General features: G+C 35.6%; 1 protein-coding gene across 8 annotated transcripts in view; it reads left to right on the top strand.

Moving 5' to 3' along the window:
• The window catches only part of LOC136836089 (long-chain-fatty-acid--CoA ligase 1), a 161,705-nt gene that overhangs the window by 82,678 nt on the left and 64,027 nt on the right, over positions 1–15,000 (top strand). The window contains exon 1 of one of the 8 annotated variants that reach the window (XM_067100054.1): positions 10,430–11,218. The exons of the other annotated variants lie outside the window; for them this stretch is intronic. Within the exon in view, the coding sequence (XP_066956155.1) occupies positions 11,114–11,218 (105 nt within the window). The 5' untranslated portion in view covers positions 10,430–11,113. Of the gene's footprint in view, positions 1–10,429; positions 11,219–15,000 lie in introns of those variants that run through there. 8 annotated transcript variants of the gene reach the window in all.

Consider the following 15,000-nt stretch of genomic DNA (forward strand, 5'->3'; position numbering starts at 1 on the left):
GTCTTGTAATGATGGAGCGATATATATATAATAAACAAATAAAAGATATATATATATATATATAATATATATATATATATATTTATATTATATATAAATTTTTTTATAATATACAATACAAAAAATTATGTTTATAAACAAATAAAAAAATAAGTATTAAATATATTATTGTGTTTTTTCCGGTGCCTGTGTGCATTTGAAAGAGAGAGAGAGAGAGAGAAAATTCTTCTAAAAAAGTTATTGAAATAATTGTGGTAGAGTTACATTTGCCGTTCTAAATTCAATCAGGGTATGCAAACATTACCATGAATCGTCTGTATATATACCTAATGCCTAGACTTGATAGAGCAACTTCAGCCGTGTCCACTTATTGCTACAGAGCAACGCATTTTGCTAAGAGGTTGCTGCTTTTATCTTGAATTTTTTCCCTTTAATACTGTTTTAGTAAGTCAGGAGTTTGCAAGTGTGTGATAGCCATTCTTATTAGCTAATCAAGTTGACAAAAAACATCAGTCAGCTGACGAGCAAAAGTGGTCTAGATTTTCCCCAGACACATAAGTCCTCTCTCTCTCTCTCTCTCTCTCTCTCTCTCTCTCTCTCTCTCTCTCTCCATCAGAGAGACCGCAAGAATGACTCGTGACGACGAGTCTTGAGTCTCATTTCGAGACATGACTCATTCCTCTCGAGTCTCGTGCCAGCCGGCATGATAGCCTCCACCTACTCTCTCTCTCTCTCTCTCTCTCTCTCTAAGTTCTAGAAAAAGACCATGATCAATAACCAAATAGGGAAAGAAGTTATAAGTAAGAAATAAGCACTAAAATTAGAATCTCTCTCTTCTTCTTCTCTCTCTCTTCTCTCTCTCTCTCTCTCCTCTCTCCTCTCTCTCTCTCTCCACCCCCTTATCACTTTGACATGTGTCACTGGATGTCATATGGCATAATGACACGTGGTGTCACTTACTCTTTTAGGCCGCAGGGCTATGTTGGATGTATGCCAGTTGAGAGAGAGAGAGAGAGAGAGAGAGAGAGAGAGAGAGAGAGAGAGAGAGAGAGAGAGAGAGAGAGAGAGAACTTTCTAGTCAGGTTGTTTCCTTTAATATCCAATGTGTAACTTCATTTTCTTTATATGGCTGTTTATATTGAATATTCTTTGCAAGAAGTGGTATTGAAAACGAGAGAGTGAGGCTTTGTTTACCTATGGCAAAGCAGTGTTGCTTTGTCATTTTTCAGTAACCCCCTTTTTTTTTCATGTTTGTTTACAAGAGCTCTTGGCTCTCCATTGCATCAGACCTCAAAAAAAAAAAAAAAACGCTGTATCACGCAATGTCACCTGTTTTCAGAAACACACATCACTCTGAGGGATTTCACTCTGTCCCTCATTTATTTGGCGATGCTTGTGGGAGCACTTTCAAGATTGCTTGCTGAAATTAGGTCTAGTTAGCTTCCTGAAATTAGGCCTGGTTAACTTGCTGATATTAGGTATGGTTAGCTTTCTGAAAATAGGCCTGGTTAACTTGCTGAAATTAGGTATGGTTAGCTTTCTGAAAATAGGCCTGGTTAACTTGCTGATATTAGGTATGGTTAGCTTTCTGAAAATAGGCCTGGTTAACTTGCTGAAATTAGGCCTGGTTAGCTTTCTGAAAATAGACCTGGTTAACTTTAATGAAATTAGGTATGGTTAGCTTTCTGGAAATAATGGTTAACTTGCTGAAATTAGGTATGGTTAGCTTTCAAAATAGGCCTGGTTAACTTGCTGAAATTAGGTATGGTTAGCTTTCTGGAAACAGGCCTGGTTGACTTGCTGAAATTAGGTATGGTTAGCTTTCCGAAAATAGGCCTGGTTAACTCGCTGAAATTAGACCTAGTTGTGTTTTCCATTTCATAGGAGTTTCACTCTGTTTATTCTTATTGAAAGTATGTTTTGCGTTGAACAGAACTGTTTATTGTGCTTCAGAATTCAGAAAATTAAGCAAAAGTTCTAACACTAACATGTGATTGAAATTCATTATAGACCCTATTTTCAGTTGAAATATTGTCTTGAATTTAGTTGAGCTTTTATGTTCGTGCTTTAATTAAATGACTTAATTAAATTGGAAGAAGAACGTGAAATAATCGATGAAAATCATACAATGACATGTGAGATGGTATCAGTCATATCGAACATAATGTGTTATATACCTATTGGTTTAAATCTTTCGAATTATATATGATATTTCATTCTTGAATTAATAGAAAAGCTTTTTGAGTGTGATCTGGTGAAAATGTCTGACTTAGCGTGCTACATGGGCGATGGATTATTGATGTAAATAAGCAAAATAAATAAATAAATAAAACCTATCTTTTAGATTATGGAACTATCGACACGGATCTGCCGTCGTGGTTTACCTCCTGCCTCTTAACTTAACTTTTGCTTTCCTTCCCTTCCCTCCCCCACCTCATAACTTGCTGTGCATGGCACAAGCACGCTTTGAATGACACGCAGCCCAAGGCTTCAGATCCATTAAGTTAAGAGAAGTCGTAACGTACGTCAAAGTCGTCGCTTTACCTGGCAAAAAATGCCTGTGGAAATATGCGGGGTTTCCAACAGTTCTGTGGCCACGCGAAAGCGAAGGTCGTATGGAATTGATGACCGAAATGAGTCGCGGTCGATCGGTTATGCGTGGCGGAAAAGATACTCAAATTACGACGGTGTTTGCCGCGATGGACCGGCTTCTGAATGGCTGTTGATGGGGTGTTTACATCGTGAAGCTTGTCGCATATGTGTGAGGTGTCTTGGCTGTGACTGAGGATTTCGCTTGAACGTACAGTAGAGTCTTGTAATGCATGTCACTTTTAATGTAAGGTTTTGGGGATGTTGGCGTGGAGTCTCTCTCTCTCTCTCTCTCTCTAGGAAGGGCAACAAGTCCTCATGCAGCGGAGAGAAAAGGTTTGAGAGTACAGGTTCTCTAGGAAGGATGTCCTCATAAACCGGAGAGAAAAGGTTTGAGGTACATTGAATTCTCTCTCTCTCTCCCCTCTCTCTCTCTCTCTCTCTCTCTCTCTCTCTCTCTCTCTCTCTCTCTCTCTCTCTCTCAAGGAAGGGACAACGAGTCCTCACGCAGCGGAGAGAAAAGGTTTGAAATTGAGATAAATACGAAGAGCAACCCAAACAAGAGGAGATCATTCCAGATATGGTTGGTGGTTTGCTGCGCTTAATAATAAGCCCAGATGTCAGGTTGTCAAGTCTTACAACACCTTTGGGCACATAAACGTGATTTCACTCTTGACATAGTTAGTTCTTTATTTGACGAGACCAGCAACTCGTGAGTGATAGTCATCTGTTTCTTACAACAGAGGGATTGTCAGTTTTCCTTCGTTAATCGCCCACTGCACTTCGAGCTTGTCCTTGAATTCCCCCGCAGGGGACTAGTGCCGTCAGTGCACCTCACGTGGTGCATTGTAGGCACTACTTAAAAGCTCTTTTCACCGTCCCTTCTGCCCCTGGCTGCAACCCTTTTCATTCCTTTAACTGTACCTCCTTTCATATTCTTTCTTCGATCTTACTTTCCACCGTTTTCTAACAATTGTTTCATAGTGCAACTGAAAGGTTTTCCTCCTGTTACACCTTCTAAACCTCACAATTTTCCCTTCATTGCTGAATGACCTCGTGGGTCTCAGTGCTTGACCTTCGGCCTAAATTGCATATTCTGTCTTGTCTGTGTTGTCCTTGAATTATCTTCTTGAAGGAAAAGGTATTTTGAAAGGGACAAAAGAAATGCAGTATTCGTAAGGAAAATGTTATTTTTCACGTATGTGAAAAGTATGAATGGAACAATGGCCAAATAAAGAGGTAGATAAAGAAACAGTGAATGGAATAATGACTAAATAAAAGGTAGATAAAGAATCAGTGAATGGAATAATGACTAAATAAAGAGGTAAATAAAGAAACAGTGAGTGGAATAATGGCTAAATAAGGAGGTAAATAAAGAAACAGATTTATTGAGCTAAATGTGTTTTCAAGACTGAGTTCACTCTTAATGACGTATGTGAATAACGTGGAAGAAACAAGGATAATGAATAAATAGACAGATAACTTAAGGAATAATGAATAAATAGATAGATGACTTAAGGAAAGATGTAGATGGAGTGTTTGCAAGGCTGAAAAAACCAAGTGTGAATGGAATAATGAATAAATAAGGAAAAGATATAGGTGAAGTGAATGCGTTTGCATGGCTAACTTAACTCTTAATGACCCTCCGTGTCAGGAGTTAAAAGCCTTTGAAGGTAATTTACGAATTTCGCAATGAAGCGATTATGGTAAAATTAATTGTTTACTTTTTTATTTCTATTACACAGACACTAACTTTAAAATAGTTTGAAAGACTCTCTCTCTCTCTCTCTGTTTCTCTCTCACACTTTTTTTTAAAATAATTCTCTCTCAGATCTCTCTCTCGTGTGTTTACTTTTTTTCTTTCTCTTTTTCAGACTTTTTTGTAAAATAACTGAAAGTAATCCGTTACAAAAAATGAATACGAGATTAAACTTCTCTCTCTCTCTCTCTCTCTCTCAAGTTCTCTCTCTCTCTCTCACACGAGAAAATTCTAAAAATTAATTTCTGTTCCTCTTCCAGTCATTTTTTTCTAAAATAATTCAAGAAGATCTGTTACAAAGAATTAATGTGAGATTAATACTCTCTCTCGTCTCTCTCTCTCTTAGGATTCTCTCTCTCTCTCTCTCACACAGTTACGCTTCCTGTCTCATGAGAAAAATTCTAAAATATGAATGGTTTTTGTTATATGTATATATATATATATATATATATATAAAATAGATATATATATATATATATATGTGAGATGCAATGTATGTATGTATGTATGTATGTATGTATTATATATATATATATATACACATATACATATATACACATATACACACATACACATATACATACACACATGTACCTGTGTACTGGATGTACTATATATATATATATATATATATATATATATATATATGTATATAAATGATTTTATATATATTATATATATCATTACATTGTATATAAATGATTTTATATTATTATTATTATTATTATTATTATTATTATTATTATTATTATTATTATTATTATTATTATTATTATTCAGAAGATGAACCCCAGTTATATGGAACAAACCCATTGACTTGAAATTCAAGCTTCCAAAGAATAATGCAGAAGTAACTGAAGGTAATAGGATATATATATGTTCATTATAATAGTAATAGGGTAATAGGATATATATATATATATATATATATATATATATATATATATATATATATATATATATATATATATGTATATAAAGTATTTTGTGGTCTTATTATTGCTCTTTAATAATTCATATTGTGATAATGACTATCAACCCCACCGATGTCATCGCCAATACAGTTTTATTTTCTGTGGTTATTCAGGTGGAAATGAATAATATCCCCACATCAATTTCATTTATTAAATAAACATTTCGAGACAGTTGAGGAAATATTTGGATTTAGGACAGATGTCATCTCTGTTGGGATGAGATGTATGTTTTATCTGGTAGAATTAGGTTGATGTATGTTCGTATGTATACGTATGTATGTACACATGAATATATGTAAATTTGAAGGTTATTTTAACAAGAATCTTTTCTTCTTAAAGTTCATGGGGTACAATGTTTTGGAATCTCACCCTCTGAGGCCTCAGAATGCCATAGTGGTTTTGTATATATATATATATATATATATATATATATATATATATATATATATATATACATATGTATATATGTGTGTGTGTATGTATGTATATTTATACACAAATAACTTTCTGTCCATTCATCTATCTATCTGTTTATTTACATACATTTATATTTATATTATGTATGTATGTGTGCATATATATACATACAGTACATACTGTATATATATGTATATATACATACATATGAATATACATATACATATTAGTCACGTGCCTTTACGTGGAAACATTAGCATTCATCACCGTAGAGAAATGATCTCCCACGTCTTAATTGTGTTTTTTTTACAATAGGAATCATTAAGAGTGAAATACTATAATGTGATGAACAAAAGAACATATAATGTCATTGTAAAGGGACATTTAATGAAGATAAGATATCACTAAAATTTATTGTCATGACGGAGAAACGATTAAATGAAACCATAACAGGTCTGACATAAAAAAATAAATGGTCATTGTAAGTAGACAATATAATGAAAGTATAATGTCACTGTAAAACACTTGACCGCCCTTTTCAGGGGTCGTCAAGTATAAAAGGGGAGATTCCGTCATCGCCTGAGTCTGGCCTGAATTTAGGTTCCTCTCTGACGTTATTTTTAGTAACAGAAAATCAATAGGGATGGTTTGGGGAGAGAGAGAGAGAGAGAGAGAGAGAGAGAGAGAGAGAGAGAGAGAGAGAGAGAGAGAGAAGTAACTTTAGAAATACTTTGCTCTTTTCGTCTAATTAACCTAATCTGCTTAAAACAGACCCCTCCTCCCTCTCTCTCTCTCTCTCTCTCTCTCTCTCTCTCTCTCTCTCTCTCTCTCTCTCTCTCTCTCTCTCTCTCTCTCTCTGCTTTAAGTAACAGGAAATCAATAGGGAAGGTTGGAGAGAGAGAGCGAGAAATTACTTTAGAAATACTTTGCTCTTTTCGTCTAATTGACTAAATGTGCTTAAAACAGAACTCTCTCTCTCTCTCTCTCTCTCTCTCTCTCTCTCTCTCTCTCTCTCTCTCTCTCTCTCTCTCTCTCTCTCTCTCTCTTTAGCAGATTTAGTTAATGAGGCGAAAACAGCAAAGTATTTCTAAAGTAATTTCGCTCTCTCTCTCTCTCTCTCTCTCTCTCTCTCTCTCTCTCTCTCTCTCTCTCTCTCTTTCGTGGTGGGGGAACGATTAAATGAACATAAAAGTTCCAGTAAAAGAAATAGAATGAAAATATAATGTCACCGTAAAACACACTTTTATTTTTAAGGGATCGTCAACATTAAAAGGTAGATTTCGTCATCGTCTGAGCCTGGCCTGAATTTAGGCTCCTGTGTGCCATTATTTTTAGTAACAGGAAATCGCTAGGGATGGTTGATGAGAGAGAGAGAGAGAGAGAGAGAGAGAGAGAGAGAGAGAAGAGAAGAGAGAGAGAATTCGGCTTTGAGCAGATCTAGTTAATTAGACGAAAAGGGTAATGTATTCCTAAAGTAAGTTATCTCTCTCTCTCTCTCTCTCTCTCTCTCTCTCTCTCTCTCTCTCTCTCTCTCTCTCTCTCTCTCTCTCACACACTCACACACACAGATAAAAATGACCGGATAAAGCATTCCTAAAGTAAGTTCTCTCTCTCTCTCTCTCTCTCCTAAAGTAAGTTCTCTCTCTCTCTCTCTCTCTCTCTCTCTCTCTCTCTCTCTCTCTCTCTCTCTCTCTCTCTCTCATACAGAAAAAAATTTGGATAAAGTATTCCTAAAGTAAGCTCTCTCTCTCTCTCTCTCTCTCTCTCTCTCTCTCTCTCTCTCTCTCTCTCTCTCTCACACAGATAAAAATGTCAGTATACACAAAATTCACCCTATATAGAGCAGTAAGTGTACATAACTGCTTATTTTATGATCATATTAAGATTACTTCCTTAGAATAATTCTCTTTTTAGTGTACTTGTGAAATGATGATGACGACTTGAGTTTGCCAACACGATTCAGTGATGAAAATTTATTTCCGTAGACAACCTGACGTGAGTGAAGTAATAATTTGAATAATCATCACAAATTACGTCAGAATAAATGGAATTCAGCTGCCTCGTATATTAAGCTATTAATAAATTATTGCTTTAATTGCAGCAATTTACACCTGTAGAGTTTGACTTCAACTGCTCGCATTAGGATAATAGGGGAGGATTGTTTTGACAGAAGTAAGGGTGAATGAAAGTTTCAGGAAGTTTGGGAAGGTTTGCATATTTTTAGGCTGGATATATCTTTCTGTACTCTGGAAAGTACTACAGAAGTAAGAGTGAAGTGGGAGTTTCTGGAAGTTTTGGTAGATCTGCATATTTTTAGGCTGGATACATATCTTTCTGTATTCTGGAAAGTATATAGTTTTCGAATTGGAAATAGAAACTCTACGGTGCGATCTTTCCATATTTCACTAACAGGTCATGAAAATAAAGTACGGTACGTTAGAAACATTGAGCATCGCTTTTGACAAGAATGTACTTTCCCGTCTTCAGAAATGGTTACGTTAAACGTTACATTATATTTGGAGAGAGAGAGAGAGAGAGAGAGAGAGAGAGAGAGAGAGAGAGAGAGAGAACTGTTAATGTTAAGAACTAAATTCTTGCTTTATTTGCCCTCCCACACATAAACACCCATATATATATATATATATATATATATATATATATATATATATATATATATATATATATATATATATATATATATATATACACACGTTTACATTCACATGTACATATACATATACACACATTATATATATATATATATGTATGTGTTAATGTTGCCGTGAATGGACGTCTTTATATGTATGCATGTATAGCAATAGGTTAACGTATACACACAGGTAAAAATGAGAAAAACATAAGATGTCTTAAAGGAAATATCAAAGCAGACATGGGCTTTTAAATTAAAAGCAGCCTAGTTTATGAACACTGTTTTGTTAGCGCCATGAAATTTATGAAGGGCGAACAGTCATGATAATTAAGGGAGAGGGAATGTTGTTAATGAGGTGTATTATTTTCGATAAACAACACTCCTCCACCTCCCTCTCTCTCTCTCTCTCTCTCTCTCTCTCTCTCTCTCTCTCTCTCTCTCTCTCTCTCTCTCCATGCCAAAATCACATTTTACTGCAGCCTTCCTTAAGGCTGTTTTTCCCCCTCTCTCTCTCTCTCTCTCTCTCTCTCTCTCTCTCTCTCTCTCTCTCTCTCTCTCTCTCTCTCTCTCTCTCACGCCAAAATCACCCTTACTGCAGCCTTTCTTAAGGCTGTTTTACTCTCTCTCTCTCTCTCTCATGCCAAAATCTCCCTTACTGCAGCCTTCCTTAAGGCTGTTTTACTCTCTCTCTCTCTCTCTCTCTCTCTCTCTCTCTCTCTCTCTCTCTCTCTCTCTCTCTCTCATGCCAAAATCATCCTTACTGCAGCCTTCCTTAAGGCTGTTTTACTCTCTCTCTCTCTCTCTCTCTCTCTCTCTCTCTCTCTCTCTCTCTCTCTCTCTCTCTCTCTCTCTCATGCCAAAATCACCCTTACTACAGCCTTCCTTAAGGCCGTTTTACTTTTCTTCTTTCGGAATAGGGAGTCCCGCTTGAATGCCACCGAAATAGCTCTCGCTGTCTCACGGGTATTGGGAATAGAGGGCCGATCTCTGGCAAGATGGGAAGACGAGGGTAATGGGTAGAGGCAGGAATGGAGAGGAAGGGGAAGACTAGAGTAATAGGAAAAGATTAAAAAAAAAAAAAAAAGAGGGAAGATTATGTGGAGACATTGCTGTGAATCGGCGAACGTAGATGAAGTTCAAAGAGATAGCGTTAAAAAAAATTCATGCGTGGGTGCACTGCGGAAAACTCCGTGATTAATGAGATGAAACGAATATGACAGGGAACTGGGAAATGTCAAGGAGAGAGAGAGAGAGAGAGAGAGAGAGAGAGAGAGAGACCATCGGTATGTGCGAAGGCGTGGAAGAACATGGAACAAGCAATAATAATAATAGTTGAAGAATGAGGCACATCATTTTCAGTGTCCTCCGTGTGACAGGGGTCACTGATGAATATATAGTTCTCTCTCTCTCTCTCTCTCTCTCTCTCTCTCTCTCTCTCTCTCTCTCTCTCTCTCTCTCTAACACACACTCTTATATTATATATATATGTATATAATATATTTATGCACACATATATACATATACATATATATATGTATGTATGTATGTATGTATTTTTTAAATATACTTGTAATCTAATATGCGTAAGGTACATCTTAATGTATGGTATTGTGCTAACAGAAAGGTATTTTAAGCCATTTAAGAGGACCAAACATCGGCAGCCTTGTCTTGTGGCTCTGTGTACAGAAGTGCCTTTCTAGAGTTGCCAGGTCGGCTTTTTATGAGACAGTCCCACCTTGAGGAACTTAGCCAACATTCCCGTACGTTAATTCATTGTAATAACGAATGTTTCTCGAGGTCCGTTTCTCCTTCATTCACAGTGATCGGGTCCTCATTAATTCCGTGCAATTTTATTATTTTTTAGTAGGGCAGGGAGTTTTTTTTTTTTTTTGTTGACTTGAAAAAGTGTTAAGCCTAAAGTAGATTGAGTGACGGCCTTGTGAAAGGTCTGCTTTTAGGCGTCTGGTGACATGGAGGGTTGGATGTGAGAGTAAGGGGGGGTCTAAATGAGAGTGAAATGGTCGTGGAGACTATGGTCTTGTCACAGGGGAACTAGGGAGCAGGGGAGAAGGTGGAAGGGAGAGGGATATGGCACAGAAGGGCCCCTGTGTGTCTGTGTGTGTGTGTGTGTGTGGGGAAAGGACTGGGGAGCCAAGAAGCACGTGCCCTCTCAGTGTGGCTTTCGACAGTGCCCGAGGTGCCGGCCAGTTCTTGTGGGCGACCTTCCTCTCCACGTGTGTGTGTCTTTCAGTGTTGGAGCTTCTGCAACTTTCATTGAGAAACCTGGACCTTTACTACGAGATCTAGACTTCTGGACTTGTCTTCTGAAGACCGGGTGCGATCTTCTTTCCTCTGACTTCATTTCTGAAGCCTCCTTTCATTGGGGAGTAACCCTGAAGGGTCATGTGACATCCGGAGTGGACCGCCTTGCTCAGCTGGACTTCAAAGAAGTTTTGTAGTTCCGTGTTTGGTCGATTGAAAACAAAACAAGTGACCTTTCTTTCGTAAGATTCTCCCTTTAGACGTGCCTTACTCCGAGTGATTTCGGTCCCGGCTGACCTTGACCTTGGCCTATTTATTTGAGAGAATCTGACCTCAGACAATCGCTTGTGTGGAGGATTGTATCTTCCGGCTGTCCTGGGGGAGTCTGTGGACGCTTCTTACTCTCTCCGAAGTGAGATTTGAAAGTTCCTCAGTGAGGTGCAGAGACCAAAGTGAGGCATCATGGGTGCCACGAAAGACGTAGTCATCCCTGACCATCCTAGCAAAATATCCTACAATCCTGTGAGGCTTCCCATCGAGTTGGATGTCCAGTCTGAAACCATCAATGTGAGTCGTACGAAGCATGTGTTTTTACATAATATATATTTTAAAAATATATTTTTAAATATATATATATATATACATATATATATATATATATATATATATATATACATATATATATTTAAAAAATATATATATTTTTTGTAAGTGAGTCAAAGAGGGGATGGTTAGTTTAATGAACTTATTTGGACTTACTCAGTCCAGGCTTTTCAAAAACACTCGAGTGGCTTGTCAGCCTCTGAAAAAGAGGGAAGAATATAAGAATCATATGATGTGAATATTTAAATTAAAAGACTTTAGTAGTCATGAAAGCAAGGATATATACTGGTATTTCTAACATGATATAATAATATATATATATATATATATATATATATATATATATATATATATATATATATATATATATATATATATATATTATTTATTTATTTGTGTGTGTGTTTTTTTTGCGTTTTGTATGTGTGCGCGTGCACGCGCTTTTGAAGATTACGATATTTTTCTACATTTCTATTGTAATATGTACATTAATGATGTTTTGGGTTAGATATCTATCATTTCAAAACAATTTATTTTGATTGAACGATTACACTGTTATTAGTATTAAGCTCACGCCCGCATATAAGTGGGCGTTGTAGTTCAAAATAATTAATATAGGGGAAAGATGAATTTATATTTTGTATATTTTAATCTCGCTTCGTTCATCGTTATATAAAGTATTTTTCCCGTAAATTACTTTACATTTATAAAGGTGATTTTCGTTTATTTTATTAATTCATTTTTTATCACGCAACATTTTCCAATTATTCGCTTCTAAAATTTGCGTATGTATTTACATATCTTCCTTTTTGGTATTCAGATGCATGCGCAGTTGATAATATTTGGTATGAAAACTAGTACATAAACCGATATACTGCCAGCAGCGTGCCTTGCGGAAACGCTTGTGGGAACCTCCTCTAGATTTTATTAGTATTTTTTTACGATAACATATGTTGCCTAGATGTTAGTGTGCATTTGAGGTAATACTGGATTTTAAGTCAATGTAGTATTCTATTAAGGATATTTTATAAAATAAAACAAAATTATCAAATTTCATTGGAAAGGACAGATAACCTTACTCTGGTTAGGGAATTAAGATATATATATATATATATATATATATATATATATATATATATATATATATATATATATATATATATATATATATATATATATATATATATATATATATATATATATATATATATATATATATATATATATATATAGAGAGAGAGAGAGAGAGAGAGAGAGAGAGAGAGCATTGATAACTTTGGGATTTTCAGATCATTTTTAAAGGGATGAGGTTGCTAGCCCATGCGACACACCACAACCAACCTAGCAATCGATTCACTACATAACGTCAAAAATGCCACATTGCATTTTTTAAACGGCCTCCAAGCTGTTACCCCCGTGGGATCGAACTCGAGATTGTTAACCAGTGTACATAAATACACAAATTAATGTTACAGCTGGCATTTTCATATCTTTCACTACTATGACTGCTGCTAGTATTTCTCCTTCCCTTACTACTTTTATTACTATTACTGATTACTACTTATTACATATATTATCATTACACCTGGTATTCTCATATCTTTCAATACTACTATTACTACTACTAGTACTACTACTACCTCTGCTGCTTTGTTGCACCTAACATCTTTTCTGCTTCCCTTACTACTTCTACTACTGTTACTACTACTTAATTACACATATTATTACACTTGGTATTTTTATGTCTTTCACTACTATGACTACTGTTACTACTTCTGCTGCTTTGCTGCACCTAACATCGTTTTTCCTTTCCTTACTACTTATACTATTATTACTACTAGTACTTTTGCTGCTTTGCTGCACCTAGTATCTTTTCTCCTTCCCTTACTACTTTTACTACTATTACTACTGCTACTACTTCTACTTCCGCTGCTTTGCTGCATCCAACATCGTTTATTTCCCATGCTACTACTACTACTACTACTGCTACTACTACTACTACTACTACTACTACTACTACTACTACTACTTCTGCTGCTTTGCTGCGCCGAACATCGTTTCTTTCTCTTACTACTACTACTACTACTACTACTACTGCTGCTGCTTTACTGCACCTAGTATCTTTTCTCCTTCCCTTACTAGTTCTACTACCATTACTACTACTACTACTTCTGCTGCTTTGCTGCACCTAACATCTTTTCTCCTTTCCCTACTACTTCTGCTACTGTTACTACTGCTACTACTTCTACTTCTGCTGCTTTGCTCCACCGAACATCTTTTCTTTCCCTTACCACTTCCACTGTTTACTTCTGCTGCTTTGCTGCACCGAACATCGTTTCTTTCCCATACTACTTCTACTACTTACTACTACTATACTATCTTGAGGAATTTTTCCCCGTTGGCCAAGAGGGAGAATTTTTTCGTCTCTTGTGGCTTGCCAGTTGGCCCTGCGTTCCACATTGTGACATTCGCCCCGAGTCCATCACTTGTTAACCCTCCCCCCCCCCCAACTCCCATTTCTCACTACTACTCCCAAGTTTCCAATTTTTAATCGTAGGATGAATAAGTTCATTTATAATGCAGTTCGTCATGTTGGTATTAAGGCTTTTCCGAAGTAATGTAATTTTACTTATTCATAGTCTGGCGTTTTTTTTTATTTTATGAAAAATTTTTTTTTTACTGTATGAATAAGTTCATTTAATGGAGCCCGTCATGTTGGTGTCAACGCTTTTCTGAAGTAATGTAATTTTACTTATACATAATCTGCCTTTTTTTTTTATTGTAATATGAATAAGTTCTGGCTGTTTTTTTCTGAAAAAAAAAAATAATCTGGCTGTTTTTCATTAAAATTTTTTTATTGTAATAGGAATAAGTTCATTTATAGTGAAGTTCGACATGTTGGTGTTAACGTTGTTCTGAAGTAATGTAATTTTACTTATCTTTAATATGGCTTTTTATTTTATTTTTTATATTTTTATTGTAATATTAATAAGTTCATGTATAATGAAGCATGTCATGTTGGTGTCACCGTTTTTCTAAAGTAACGTAATCTTACGTATCCACAATCTGACGTTTTTTTGTAATATGAATAAGCTCATATATAATAAAGCTCGTCACATTGGTATTAACGCTTTTCTGAAATAATGTAATTTTACTTAAACATAATCTGGCATTTTTATTTTTTTCCATTGTAATATGAATAAATTCTTTTCTGGTCAATTTCCAAGTTCGTGGTATTAGTTTTCAAGCTTTTTTCAGTGGTGTAATTTTGCCTAAAAGTTATTTGGCGTATTTTTTTATTTTTATTTTTAAGTCTACATTTTTGGCCATTCTCCAAGTCATACAAGACATTTCAGCCTTGAGAAAATTTTTCTTTTAAAGTTGTGGTCACTCTGGTAACTGTTTTACCATTTTTATTTTCTTTACGAAGTGGAATATTAAGGTTATAATGTAAAGTCTAGAAATTTCATATTTTATTTTACTTCAACAAAGGCAACATATGATAACAACAAAAAAAATAAAAGGAGATGAAGTATATGTGATACAGAAATCGTGGAACATGGAGGAAAACAGAGCTCAGGAAGAAAATTGAAGACTGGTTAAGGCGGTTGATAATTGGGTTCCCAATCTTCACTTAAAGAGAGTGTGAGCAAATTTGTGTATATTTAGGCCTAGGCGGGTTTGCATGTACATGTATATATATATATATATATATATATATATATATATATATATATATATATATA

The sequence above is a fragment of the Macrobrachium rosenbergii genome, chromosome 56, assembly GCF_040412425.1.
Source record: "Macrobrachium rosenbergii isolate ZJJX-2024 chromosome 56, ASM4041242v1, whole genome shotgun sequence".
Taxonomy (NCBI): Eukaryota; Metazoa; Arthropoda; class Malacostraca; order Decapoda; family Palaemonidae; genus Macrobrachium; species Macrobrachium rosenbergii.